Source organism: Ornithodoros turicata, chromosome 1, assembly GCF_037126465.1.
Source record: "Ornithodoros turicata isolate Travis chromosome 1, ASM3712646v1, whole genome shotgun sequence".
In the NCBI taxonomy this organism is placed as follows: Eukaryota; Metazoa; Arthropoda; class Arachnida; order Ixodida; family Argasidae; genus Ornithodoros; species Ornithodoros turicata.
Window position 1 is genome coordinate 178,072,493 of NC_088201.1, and position 15,619 is coordinate 178,088,111.

The 15,619-nt window shown below is 43.7% G+C and overlaps 1 protein-coding gene across 1 annotated transcript; it reads left to right on the top strand.

Annotated features, from left to right (window-relative positions):
- The first annotated feature begins 469 nt into the window (after nucleotides 1–469).
- LOC135390956 (uncharacterized protein K02A2.6-like) lies at nucleotides 470–4,471 on the top strand. The gene has a single exon (XM_064620968.1). The coding sequence runs from the start codon at nucleotides 470–472 to the stop codon at nucleotides 4,469–4,471; it is 4,002 nt and encodes a 1,333-aa protein (XP_064477038.1).
- The last annotated feature ends 11,148 nt before the right edge of the window (nucleotides 4,472–15,619 follow it).

Here is a 15,619-nt window from a genome sequence, read left to right on the forward strand (position 1 = left end):
GCGGCAACCATAGTTTTCGTAAAAGAAAACGTGAGAACGACAATGACAAAGTGTCTTGGGGGAAAAAGGAGGGGATAGACGCCGACCGGATTTCAAAACACCGTTCTAGGCTTCGTTTTCGAGCAAACGCTAGAAAAATCTCGGCAGCTGCGCCGAAAAAGTGACCACTGTCGTGTTCGGCTGATATCGGCAGATAAACGATCGCCCCTGGCAACTGTGGGATATTGCGCAACACAGTGTAACACGCGCTCAACGCGTCAGTCGCGCACAGACTCCCGTAATGGAAACTATGCTCCTATGTACTCTGATGTAATATCGATTAAACAGTTGGAAAATACAACAAATGGCGACGAGGATGGGATCTCTCACACCGATGGGATCTCCGACATCGATGGACGACTGATCGCATGTGTCTTACGACGTAGAATCATCGATCTGCCAACTGTGAGTACAGGAATTTGGTACTAAAATGAGTGCACCCCTTGTCGGAAGACTTGATGCCTTCGATGAAAACGTCGAGAGCTGGACCTCGTACGTTGAACGTGTAGAGGAGTATTTTGTCCTCAACAATCTTCAAGAAGACAAGAAAGTGGCAGCGCTTATAACCAGCATGGGAGCGAAAACATATAACACTCTCCGCAAATTGACATGCCCAAAGAAGCCCTCGGAGTTAAAGTTCAACGAGATCAAAAAGTACCTCACGGACTATTTCTCTCCGACGCCGTTGGAAATGTCAGAGCGGCATCGTTTCTACAATCGTGTTCAAGGACAGTCCGAATCAGCACGTGAGTTTTTGGCTGAGTTACGTAAACTCTCCGAACATTGCAATTTTGGCACATTCCTTGACGAAGCCCTTAGAGACAAATTTGTCTGTGGCCTGCGAAGCACCTCTGTTCAACAGCGCATGCTCACCATGAAGGATTTGACCTTGACAAAGGCGCTTCAAGAAGCGGTGTCATGTGAGCTCGCAGCCAAAGGTGTGGAGGAACTACATACCAAAAGAGAAAGCATAAACGGAGCCGCGTCTAGTGTTTCGAAAGTTCGAGACGAGGAAAAGTGCTTCCGCTGCAACAAGAAGGGTCATGTTCCTTCCAAATGCCGATACCTCGACGCTGTATGCCTCCACTGCAACAAGAAGGGTCATATACGTCCCGCCTGCAGAAATCTTGCAGCAAACAAGTCGTCCACTGAAGCTAAAACGAAGCAAACAAAAAAGAAGGACACTACAAATGCTTCAAAGGCTGAAAATGTTGGAACCATTCGCCAGGATGTGGACTCAGAGCTACTTGCGCATGTCACTGGTGGTGGATGTGAGCCCATTTGGTTAAAACCAGAAATTGAGGGTCATGTAATTCCAATGGAAATGGACACAGGGTCAAAGTATACTATTGTACCCCAAGTTGTCTACTCGAAGCATTTCAGCCACATTCCACTGGAACCTACCTCCATGAAATTTCGAACTGTGACAAGTGAATGCTTCGTACCTGACGGCGTAGCCACAGTTCAAGTAAAATTTCGAGAGAAATGTTCAAGGCTCCAACTCTATGTTGCAAGAACCCCAGGACCAGCACTGTTTGGCCGACAGTGGATTCAAGAATTCAAGTTGCTTGAAGAAACAAATGGAATCTTCAAGACGTCGACTGCAACGAAAGCTTCTCAAGAAGAAGTCAAAAATAAGCTGAACCAGATTCTAGAAACTCACAAGGTCGTATTTGAAGACTCCATCGGGAAGTTGAATGGAATCAAGGCAACCTTAAACCTGAAGGAAAATGTTCAGCCCAAGTTCCTTCGTGCTCGTCAAGTTCCATACGCACTCAAGGAAAAAGTCTTTGCCGAATTGGACAGACTAGAATCGGAAGGTATTCTGACCAAAGTCAATGTCAGTGAATGGGCTACTCCCATAGTTCCTGTAGTAAAACCCAATGGGACAGTCAGGATATGTGGAGATTTCAAGAGCACCATCAATCAACGCTTAGTCGTGGATCAGTATCCTCTACCACTGGTTGAGGACATTTTCGCGAAGTTATCTGGTGGTCAGAAATATACAAAAATTGACCTCCGGCAAGCATTCCTTCAAATGGAAGTGGATGAGAAGTCCAAGCATTTGCTAACTATCAATACAGAAAAGGGACTCTTCCGGTATAACAGGATGGTGTTTGGCATTGCTCCCGCACCTGCGATCTGGCAACGCACCATCGAACAAGTTCTACAGGGTGTTCCTATGACACATGCAACGCAAGACGACATATTAGTGAGTGGTACTACTGAAGAGGATCATCTCGAAAATCTTTCGAAAGTCCTCAAGCGCCTGGAATCGTTTGGACTAAAAGCAAACCTGCAGAAGTGCTCCTTCTTCCAGGACAGCATTGTGTACTGCGGATACAAGATCAGCAGCGAAGGTTTACACAAGACCCAAGACAAGATCCGTGCTGTACTTGAAGCTCCAGCACCGCAAAACGTCAGCCAGCTGCGTTCCTTTCTTGGGCTAATCAACTACTACGGAAAATTTATTCCGGACAGCGCAAATCTTTTGCGACCTTTGCACGCACTTTTGGAAAAATCTGCAAAGTGGAAGTGGACAAAAGACTGCAAGGTAGCCTTCCAAAAAGCTAAAGAAATTATTGCGTCTGACACAGTCCTTGTCCACTACAATCCGCAGCTACCACTCCGTCTCGCTTGTGATGCCGGGCCACATGGTCTCGGCGTAGTTCTCTCTCACGAAATGCCTGATGGGACGGAAAGGCCAATCGCATTTTCCTCGAGAACCCTCAAAACGGCAGAAAAGAACTACTCACAAATTGACAAAGAGGCCCTAGCCATTATCTGGGGAGTACAGAAGTTCTACGCTTATTTATATGGCAGGCATTTCAGGCTTATAACGGACCACCAACCGTTGACGCAGATCTTCTCGCCAATGAAGGGTATACCTGCAATGCAAGCAGCACGTCTCCAACGCTATGCTCTCTTTCTCTCCGGCATGGACTACGACATAGTGTATAAGAGGTCAGAAGACAACGGCAATGCTGACAGTTTGTCACGGTTACCTCTACCGGATGTTCCACCGGAGGGCCCAGATGAAGCTGAGCTTTACCATTTAAGCCAATTTGAGCAACTTCCTGTTACTCATTCAACACTGCGAGACGCAACCCGACGAGATGTTATTCTGTCGAAGATATATTGGAATGTCATGAATGGCTGGGACAGTTCTAACTTGGACGAAGATCTTGTGCCTTACATCCGACGCAAAGATGAACTATCTGTGCAACAAGGAGTTCTAACATGGGGCACTCGCACCGTCATTCCCGCGAAACTCGTACAGTCAATTCTTGACGAGCTTCACCGTGGTCACATGGGAATCGTTAAAATGAAAGCTTTGGCACGATCCTACGTATGGTGGCCAAACATCGATCGTGACATCGAAGCTGTTGCAAGGAATTGCGAAGGTTGTCTGAAGAACCAAAATGAGCCACCTAAGGCTCCATATCATCCGTGGGAAATTCCTAACGGACCATGGAAACGAGTCCATTTGGACTTCGCCGGGCCATTCCAAGACAAAATGTTCCTGGTAGTTGTGGACGCCTTCTCCAAATGGCCTGAAGTAATCGTCATGAGCTCTACTACTGCTTCTTACACTGTAGATGTCCTACGGACGATCTTTGCCAGAAACGGCATACCCGAACGTATCGTCACTGACAATGGACCACAGTTCACATCAAGCGTGTTCATGGAGTTCATGAGGAACAATAGAATTCAACATTCCTTGACAGCACCATACCACCCAGCAACCAATGGACTTGCTGAGCGTTTTGTCCAGACACTCAAATCAAGCCTGAAATCTATGCAGGGGGAAGGGAGTATCCACGAGAATCTCGCAAAGTTCCTTATTGCATATCGCACTTGCCCCCACACAACGACTGGAGAAACTCCGTCTAAACTCTTCCTGGGACGCGAAATTCGCACCCGCCTGTCGCTTATCAGGACAAGTGTTCAAGACAGTATACGAGACAAGCAAGATAAATTGTTCAAGCGGAACCATGGAAGAGAACGTTACTTTGAACCGGGACAACATGTTTCTGTTCGTGACTACAGAGGAACCGATAAGTGGACCACTGGTCTTGTCCTCAGACGCCACGGACCATTGTCCTATGAAGTAAAGGTTGGTGACAAAGTCTGGCGCCGGCACATCGACCAGCTGAAACCGGGTGCCTGCGAACGTCAAAACGCTCGAGAAGAAAACCGCAGACCAACTTCAAATGACTCTGTTGCTCCAGAGCCCATGGTAGCGGATCGACCACACCAACCAGAAGCAGAAGATACTCCTCCGAGCGAGTTGCACACGACTCCTGAGAATGTGCACGCTCCGAATACAGCAGTCCCTGATCTAGGAAATGGGAATGCACAAGTCGCAAAGACGCCCCGTCCCCAACGAAAAAGAAGACCTCCGGAAAGGCTGATTGTGGGACTGGACTAAAGAATTTGGCGGGGAGGAGATGTCGTGTTCGGCTGATATCGGCAGATAAACGATCGCCCCTGGCAACTGTGGGATATTGCGCAACACAGTGTAACACGCGCTCAACGCGTCAGTCGCGCACAGACTCCCGTAATGGAAACTATGCTCCTTTGTACTCTGATGTAATATCGATTAAACAGTTGGAAAATACAACAACCACCACCATGGCGGCCAAAGCCGTTCGTTTGACGTCATGTGAATACACCCTATAGTTATTTTGTCGGGGGGTTCACCGTATTTATGTGTGGTATTTATCTTATGTTCTTTGCACCTACAAGTCATGCGTGTGGGTGTCCTTTCATGGCATCCCATAGCGTAAACACAACTATCATCTGCATAGTTTCAGGAACACTCCCTGCTTTTTAGCCTGTGCGCATGTTCCATTCTTTGGCCGACTTAAACTTTTACTCTGAATAAAAGCAATTATAAGAACATGTACTTCTTTTACAACAACCCCAAAACAAAGCTGCTATATTTAAAAAGCGATTTATTTGGGATCGCTCATTGCTTGTATTCTAAACATATGCATGACACACCTTACATTTATACTAAATGCATATTTATTTCTCGAATAAGGTTGATTAATTGCATTTATTCTGTTCATCGGGCCCAGATGAACATCTGGGGAGAAACTCGTACCATTCCGAGCACTACTTACTTCGTCGGGGGCTCACACTATATATTTATGTTAGGTATTTATCTTATGTTCTTTTGCGGGACTTACAACTGACCTTTCACGGCATCCCATATTGTAAACACAACTGTCATCTGGATGGAGTCAGGAACCCTCATTGAGCTTTTTAACAGGTGCGCATCTTCTATCCTTTGGCATTACTTAAGATTTTCCCAGAATAAATGCATGTGCATGAGCACATGTACTCTGTGTAAGAATGGCTTTTTCAACACTAAAAACAAGTATGCTTCATTTTACAAGCGATTTATTTGCAGTGGCTCCCTGCCTGTGTTCCAAGCATACTCAAGACACATCTTACATTCAGACGAAATGCTTTCTTCACTCAATGTGAGCATGGAAAAACTAAGCTACACCTCCTGTGTTTTCTTCTGGTTGATATCGCAGAGCTTAAAAGCGAAGGCCGCGTAATTTGGCTTCCTCTTTCTATGTGCATTTCACGCCATACATCTTTCAAGGTATCCTTATAGTTGTCACCACACTGACATTTGCTAAAATATCCCGTCTTGTTATTTCAACTTCATCATCCACAGGTGAAATCGCAACATTAGGCAAGCCCTTATTCCTCTCTGAGACCTTTTCTGCCCAATAACCTCCTTTTTGAGCAACATAAGTTATGGCATCTGATTTCCCTTTGCCTCCTGATATGCTTAGCACAAATTTGGCACCAATGGTGCTAATACTTACTCCTCTGTCAAGATAAGGCGAGCCTTCTACTGGTCTCTGAGACCAGTTCCGTCCCCCTTTCCAAATCTTTTCTCTTCCTTGACTTGCTTTAGAGCCAAATTACATGTGGCATCTTATTTGCCTTTTGTCACCTGATATTAAAGGGGGCTCAGACCTCGTCAGGCTGCAGTTCTTGCAGCTTTTTGTCTGTATCCCCTCACCAAGTGTCATTGGTGAAATAAATTATTATTATTATATGCTGATCTAAATTTGGCTTCAGTCACTCATATTTACCCATCTGACAACACAAGGCTTGCTCACCTATACCCGTTTCGGAGGCCTGTTCTGTCCCCTTCGCCAAATTTTTTTATCTTAAATAACATGGTTCCTGAAAACTTGCATAATTGCTTTGACTAAGACTTTGATGATTCCAAACAATTCTGTACATGACACACTTGATCGTAGTTACTAATTACAAGGGCATTATGGAAAAATCAGAGCCCATGTACAAATCTTTCATTCACCATATGTACGCTACCCCAGTACGCACAGCATTGCACTCTTACCAAGGTACAATCCACCCAATTAATGGATGTTGCCCCCCTGATCCACCCTGTACGTGTGCATCATATCTTAGCCATTAATTGATCCTCTCGAAGTTTTCTACACTAACGTTTCAGAAAAACTGAGAGTCAGGTAAAGTACATTTTTGGCAATTTTGGTTTTTCGTGTCTCGTAAAGTGAACTGACATGGAGTGGATACCCATGTGCAATGCTTAAAATGCTTTGTATATGGAGTCCCTCTTTTTCTCTCTCTCTGCATGCTGTCCAGAGAAAAATTGATAAGTGATTCAGACCATGTTCTGAGTGGTGCTTGAAACAGCCTCCAAACTATTTTTTCTCCATTAATAATATCCTCTTCCTCGAAAGCTTCTAGCCTCTTTTTTTCTGAAGAAAAGACAGAAAAGAACACTTATTGCTGCTTGCAATACTTGCCAAGAAGTTTAACTTAAAGCTATCACTCACCACACATGTGTAACTATTTGATCCTTTTGCCAAGGTGCTCTCCATTCATTTTTACTTATTTATTTAACATATATACGTACCTGTGCCGAGGGGTCAATAGCAAATGCTAGTGGAGACACTTGCGGCAAGGGAAAAAGAAACAGAAATGATAATAGAACATCGAATTATTAGGGTACAAACAGAGCTACACAAAGGCCCAAATATATACAAATATGTAGAAGTTCTAATTATTTATATTCACGTAACTTCTTACACAGACAATTGGCACCTCTTATTTCTGTGAGCAATATATTCCAAATTTTGAGACAGAGACAGCAGGTAAACACGTACCATACACACTGTTCAGGTGGTGCAGCATAAAGTCATCGCAGGTAACACTTCCGTTGTTCTGCTGGCATTGCTGAAGCAGAGAACAGTTCAAAGGATGATTGCTAGTTACAACTGAACGGATCAACTGTACTTGTTGCTCATGTACAAGATGAGGAAAAGTCTACCTTCATCAAGAATACTGGGGACGCTTGACATCAGAGATATTTATGACAACAAAAGCTCTGATTGTTTGCTCTTACTTTTGCTCAGCACATTACAGCACAGTCCGTGGTATTTAACAATAACTAGACAGTAACCTTTCTTTTTTGCTTCTTACTTTCATATGCAATCACACATGAAATGAATCTGCTCATAATGTGCCGCGCTGTTCAAAGGCATTTTGTTTTTCGTCAAGTAAGGTTTTCAGACTGATGATCTAATTAAAAGTAGTCAGGTCAAGGGCAAAATAGACGATGGTTCCAGTGAACACTGCATGTGCCCAATAATGACCGACATGCATGGCCATTTTATGTATGTGAAACTCACGTAAAAATATTTCTATTACTTGCAGGTCTTCTCTGAAAAGCAGTCCTTCCGATGCTCGAAACCGTATTTCTTTGTTACTGCAAGCCTTCACTGTCCTCGTGGTTGGTCTCTATGATGGGGACCAAGTGTGCTGATCTTTGATTTAATGAAGTCTTCACCTCTGCAGAAGCAATCTGCTGCCAAAGTCTTTCTCTCACTTAACAGGTAAAAGTTCATACACTGATCGTGCACACAACGAATGAAAATTTCTTAGGCTCAGAAATTCCTTCTAACATTCATTGTATAGATGTATATGATGAAGGTTTTTGCATATTTGGCCTCCTTGAATACTGAATGTGAGTAGCGCACCACCAACATTTTCATGAAGCCCTACGCAGTCTTTGAAATTACAGTTACGGTTTTCCGTGGAGGACAACCGCAGGCAGGGTCCTCGATCATAGTAACGCATTTTCTATGCCATAGCTGCTGACACTGTCACACACAGTATACTTTTCTCCATCTACTGTGCTTGTCTGTGATTTGCATGCCAGGCAAGGAGTGCATGAGAGTCTAATGTGAATTATTCATACTGTGTCGCACAAAAAACTACAGACTTTTTTTTTAGCAGGCTGGCATATGTCACCCATTTAGGTGTGTCATCATATCCTCTCTGTGACACAGTAGGACACGTGTAGCTCATTGCTCCGTGGTCATATATTTCACTGAGCGTAAGCTGAAAACATTCAATCACAGTATCATACAACCAGACCTTACAAAACAGTTCCAAAATTCGTTTCGGGACTCTCCCTTTTTATTTTTCAGAAATTTCTGTATTTAGGGACTTCGACTCAAATGTTAGTGTCATTTTTGGAAAATGTAGAATAGCATATCCTTTGGATTCGTTGTGTAGTCCACATGTTGATACTAAAGGATATGTTGATATGTGTCTTGCCTTCTTTCTCCCATTGCCAATCCTGTATCAGTTAAGTTCCAGCTTTCTTTTGTTTGTTCTTCGGGACCACTGCTATACTCAGGACACTCAGCAGGATTATCGCTGTGTTTCACATTCATGGTAACATGCTTGCTTTTCCTAATGTTAGCAGTTAGGAGACCACCTACCGGCATAGGTGGGCATTTTGGTAAAACCTCACTCGCCCTCACCCTCACGGCCCTCATGGGCACATGCCCTCACTCGCCCTCACCCTCACGGGCACATGCTCTCACTCGACCTCACCCTCACCGCCCTCACGAGCACAGGCCCTCACTCGCCCACACCCTCACGGCCCTCATGGGCACATGCCCTCACTCGCCCTCAGCCTCACGGCCCTCACGGGCACATGCCCTCACTCGCCCTCACCCTCACGGCACTCGCAAACGAAAGCCCTCACCCATGAGGGTCTTACCCTCATAAGGTCCCCTCTGAGTGCACTCATGAGGTTATGCCCCTCATGAGACCTCCTGTGAGTGCACTCATGAGGTCCGAGGGGCGCCAGGTCTCTGTGAGTGAGAATATCACACATATTCAAGATAGGGCAAGCCGCCATCTTGACCCTGGGAAGGAGGCCAACCAGAAGTCGCACGTACGCTAGTAATGAATTGCGCTGTTATTTCCAAATTTCTTAGTGAAGTTAGGTCAGGTTAGGTCAGTACATATTACATGCTGGGAACACAGCAAAGCGTCCTGAGCTGACTGACTACTTCGTGATATGGTTCCAGCAACCCAACTACCGGCAGGGTGCACTTTAAAGGGCTGGTGTGCCGGTTTTTAGCAATTTCGTCTACATCTCGCTGAGAACACAGCCAAGCGTCCTGAGCCGACTCATTACTTGGTGATATGGTTCCAGTGACCCAACTACCGGCAGGGTGCACACTGCGTGTAGTTGTGTCGCTGGAACCATATCACCAAGTAATCCGTCAGCTCAGGACGCTTGGCTGTGTTCCCAGCGCAACGTAGACGAAATTGCTAAAAACGGGCACACCAGCCCTTTAAAGTGCACACATCGTGTAGTTGGGTCGCTGGAACCATATCACCAACTAATCCGTCAGCTCAGGACGCTTGGCTGTGTTCCCAGCGCGACGTAGACGAAATTGCTAAAAACGGGCACACCAGCCCTTTAAAGTACACCCTGCCGGTAGTTGGGTCGCTGGAACCATAGCACAAAGTGATCAGTCAGCTCCGGAGGGTTTCCTGTGTTCCCAGCGCGACGTAGACGGAATTGCTAAAAACCGGCACACCAGCCCTTTAAAGTGCACCCTGCCGGTAGTTGGGTCACTGCAACCATATCACCAAGTAATGAGTCGGCTCAGGACGCTTTGCTGTGTCCCCAGCGCGACGTAGACGAAATTGCTAAAAATGGGAACACCAGCCATTTAAAGTGCACCCTGCTGTTAGCTGGATCGCTGGAACCATATCACTAGTGCCTTCACAATTTGCCCACGTCTCGTAAGCGTCATTTGACCTCATTTCTGAATGCACTCATACTGACCTCACACCCCTCAGGCCTCACCAGTGACTTCACTCACACAGACCTGGCGGCCCTCAGACCTCATGAGTGCACTCACAGGAGGTCTCATGAGGGGCAAAACCTCATGAGTGCACTCACAGGAGACTTCGTGAGGATAAGAACCTCATGAGTGCACTCACGGATGGCCTGATCGCGGGCTTGCCCTCACTCACCCTCACCTCAAAGGCGTGAGGTGAGGGTGAGGGGCACTCATGAGGGCCCTCATGAGTGAGTTCGCCCAGCTATGCCTACCGGATGTATCTGCACCAGTATATCAAGTGTGCCTGATCATCGTCACTGAGGAGTCATGCCAAGTAGGCATAATGCTTTTGCCTTGACCCTTTTGCAAGAGCCTGTCATCAATCTGCTGCATAGCTTCCTCAGACGGTCAATATGAGTATCCAGAAATAATTAATTCCAAAAGCCTGATATGTAAATGTGTTTCCAGGCGATCTGAACACAAGCACCACTTCACTAGAGGGAACTGATGTTCTGAGGCTGGAACAACATAGAAGGGACAATCACATACAAGGCCTCAAGTTGCCTAAGAAATTAACCATGAAAGATGGAAGTCACTGAAAAGGTTAGCCAGCTGTAGGACTCGAACCCACATCTTCTGGATTACCGATTACCAATCCAGAAGATGTGGGTTCGAGCCCTACAGCCTGCTAACGTTTTCAGTGACTTCCATTTTTCATGCAGCATTTTTACCACTTTCCCTTGTTGTTTTTTGCATCCTCCTCCTTTTCCAGCATCAGATGTCCATCTTCCCTGTTACGAAGGAGAGGTGTTTTTTGTAAAAGCTTACCACAGTGTACCGAGGTACTGAACCTTACAAGTGTTCTAAGCCCATAATGGCGCGTGCCATTCTTTATATGTGAAAACCTCAGCCCAGCCAACAAAGTCATCCTAAGGGAAGCCGGAATATATGCAAAGCAACACAATTTTGCATTTGTATGAGTTTGCTACGCCCCATATTTCTGAGACAGAGTGAACGAGATAAGGTGCATCGTATCATGCACAGACGTGACCTCTCACTGCTGTAGGTCGGCCCACTCTGATGTTCTGTTCTTTTTTCATGACTAGTTTTTCTTTAGATGACATAGGTTCTGTGATCTGTGATACACACTCATCATGAATTCTTCTGAGTATCCGAAGTGCGAATAAACATCTTAACAAACTTTTAGCAATTTTTCGAACACTGGTAATGGGTAGCGTAAACACTGGTGCGGCCCCTCTTCCTAGAGGAGCCACATGTTAAAACGTGTGGCACATAGAGAACATAGAGAAACATAGAGAACAGAACATCAGAGTGGGCCGACCTACAGCAGTGAGAGGTCATGTCTGTGCATGATACGATGCACCTTATCTCGTTGCTGCACCTGTCTCAGAAAAATTGGGCGTAGCAAACTCATACAAATGCAAAATTGTGTTGCTTTGCATATATTCCGGCCTTCCTTAAGATGACTTTGTTGGCTGGGCTGAGGTTTTCACATATAAAGAATGGCACATGCTCTTCCTAGAGGAGCCGCACTATCTTTCAATGACTACATATAATATAATACAGTAGGTGATTTAAATATCAATACACTTAGTGACAACCTTGGTAGTACATACTATTGCGATACCCACAATATCTATGGGTTTGATCAACATCCCCACACACCATGGCTTAAATGTGTTCTGTTACTTTTTTGGACCACATAGTTAGTAACCCAAACAGGAAAGATATGATCTCAGGTGCAATACCTTGTGACATTACAGATTACTATCTGACTTTTATGGTGCACACTGGGGTAGAACCAAACTCTAGATTTCCTACCAAAGAGTATGTTGACCTTACTGTTCCCGAATCACACTTTTCTGTGCATGAATGTCAGTCAGTTCATGAGCTGCAAGGATATACAACAGAGAGTTCAGTGCTTTATGTCCAAACTGAGCACTAAAATTTCAAGTGCTGCTAAGAGGATAACAATGGGGTGACACAGTTCTGTGGATAACGTCAGGTCTCTTGAAGTCTTTATTACGCACAAAAATAATTTGTATGCAAAAAGACCGGCCAACAGTAAGGAATTACATTGCCGTCCTAGAACGTACAGAAATACTTCATGTTGTTCATTGAAATCTGCCAAGGAACAGTATTACATGCAGAAGGTTATGAGCAGGGGCATGGATCAGGGGAACTTACTCAAGCAACATCCATAGTAGATTATGAAGAATAAAAATTAATTGGTAATATATTTAATGACTACTTTGCAAACATAGAGAACAGTGTGGAATTCCTAACCCCTACTGAGATACGCCCAGACATAGAATCACAGCCAAACACATTTTTTCTTGCCCCTACCAATTATTAGGAAATTGAACATATTACCACTAATCTAAATTACAAAGAACAAAATAAATAACTTCTTGGTGATTACTGCCCCAGAGCCATTCCTACTTCCCCGAGTAAAATTATCGAAACCATCAGCAATTTATTCACTGACTCCCAGAATTGGTGCTTAGTAACATAGTGGAAACAATTAAAACTAATATAGACTCGAGGTAGTTAAGTATGGGAATATTTGCAGATCTGACCGAGGCATCTGATCTTCTTAGACATGACTTACTTCTACTAAAACTAGACAAGTATGGTATTAGAGTCACACCACTCCAGCTACTTACCAGCTGTTACCAGCAGTCGTTTAAATAAACAACTGACAGCAATTCGCACAGATTAATGACAGCAGATTAAATCTCACCCCAAGCGCATTAGGATGGTTTCTTTTTCTTGTTTTTATCAACAATGTACCAAAATTCCTACATTAATAATTATATTTTATATGCCAATAATACGAACATATTTTTGGAAGGTGCAACCCCTGAGGACCTATTCTTAAAAGCAAATCTTTTACTTAAAAGCTTTAAGAATTGGCTTTCTCTTAATACATTAGTTCCAAACTTCGCGAAGACAAATTACATTGTTCCATCCTCAGAACATCAGTTCTCTCATGTACATTGTTTTTCATCCACCACAGAAGAAACTAACGATAGATTCATTTGCCGTTGCATTCTGATTGCTCATTCTTCCTAGAGCGTCAGATACATATTAAGCTTCTGGGTGTGATCCTCGATGAGCGCTTCAGTTCGCATAGTCATGTTCAGCACTTGAAAAGTAAAATGACTGCATCATTATATGCCTTGTCAAAAATCAGGTTCCTTCCTGTTCCAACGATGTTGAAAGTCTATTACACCTTAGTTCACTCGCACCTTAATTGTGCAGCTGAAGTGTACGGTCTTTGTTACCGATTCCAAAGCTAGCACTACGAACAATACTTAGAATCCCAGCAGCTAATTCCATCATTTTTCCTTTCTCGTTCCTATTAGTTACACAATACAAAGTTAATTTAATGACATATAGTTTAATCTGCACTGCTGACATGCCGCATATTGTAACGGTCACTAATATTGTTTTCCCATATCTGCTACGACGGGATTTCGCTACTTCCGTCTATCCCCACCGCACGCAAAATATGGAACACACTCACTGTATTACACTGACCCAGACTTATGGAATAGATTGCCATTTCATATACACCAGATCAATAACTATTTTCTGTTCAAGAGGAAAGTTACAGTGTATTTCCTTGCGTGCATGTACAACCCTGTTGTATGATTGTCTTTGAGTTCACCGATTACTTTTTGCATTTTTTGCTTGGTTTGAACTGTGCATACCAAAGATAAGCTAAATTTTGTAATATTACAGCATGTATCGGTCGATAATAGTAGTCTTGATCTTTCTCTTGTTTTATATCCAGGAGTGTTTTAATTTACTTGAGATGCCAAATGTTGCCTTACAAGATTATATTTGCTACCTATACATGATGTGTTGTTACCTATGGGAGTGCGTAACAGGCTTGTCCTAGCAGTCCCATAGGTAACAACACATAATGTACAGGCAGACAAATAAACTATCAATATCTATCTATCTTTTGGAGACCTCACACTCATTTCCCTTTGAGTCTCGGACTCTTTTGGCTCCAGTGCTTCAGCTTTTGGCTTAGCTTAGCTCCACTTATGTTTATGATTACTTTTGAATGCCACCTGCTTTTCCATCTTTTTTTGCAGCCGGAAGCGAACGACTCTCTTCACATTGTGTATCTCATTCTGAGCCCTTCCCATTACCAACGCCTTCAACTCTGCTAGCAGGGTATCTATGGTCACAGCAATCTTTTACTCCCAATATCTCAAACGACTGCTATGCCCATGTACAATCCAACTTTTCTAATTTGTCCCTTACACTCAACCGCCACTCAGAAGAAAGGTGGATGGAGGATGGGAGATGGTGGCATTTGTAAATTGCTGTAAATAAAAAAGTGATTGAAACGTATGAGTTATTTTGCTCTTACGAGACATGATAGGGACTGCAAAGATCAGACAGTATTAGTCACGCAGAAGTTTTGTTTGTTTGTTGCTCCAGCCAGCGATTTCCACCCGCAGCCCAGTATCACTAGGATCACCACTCCTTTCGTCTGTAAATACCAAGGTAAATACCAAACAGGCTGGAGGGACAGAGATTCTCTCTGCTGGTGATAAAAAGCTTGCCTGTGTACCAGCGAAAGTTTGTTTGTTTTATCTTTGTAGTAGGTACCCCATTTGTGAGAGCCCAAAAAGCAACAACCTTTCATTTATTCATTTATTTATTCAGTGACACTGTTGACCTGCCATTACAGGAGTGAAAAAATAAAAAAATTAAACACATGCAATTGAACACACTTGACACAGGACAACATAAGAACTGTTCTAGCAACAACACAATGTTTCGCATGGTACGTTCCAGCAGTCATGTAAACGGCTTGGTTAGAAAAAAATGATCGTTGAAAAGAGAAAAAGAAGAGAAGAAATAAGAGGGCAAAACTTTTCAGTGTTCCTTATCAGTACAGAAGTAGCATACCGCTCCCTGAGATATGAAGTACAAAAAACCTTTCCGTCACACCATAGTACTACCACTAAAAAAAACACACAAAGCCAATGACCACAGGTCCTATTTTTATACATGCACTTGTCATTGGCAGGCAGACATGTACAAGATACCTCAAAAAGTATTTAAAATAAGATAGTAAGTACTGCCGAAAATTAAGATAGAGTATAAATACTTGAAAATGAAAGTAAGTTAAAGTAGCAAATACTTCCGAAAGTATTTAAGATACACTTAAGATACTTCGGTAGGCGTCGTAAAAAAGTACGTGAACGTGAGTATAAGACACGTTTGAGTTTGAAACACGATGTCTTCCTGGTCGAAAGCATGTTCTTGTTGTAAGCAAAGCTTGCATTTGACTGAAATATTATTATCGGTTTCCGAAACATATTCGAAAATCGTCCGAAGGTTTGGCTATGGGAGTGAAA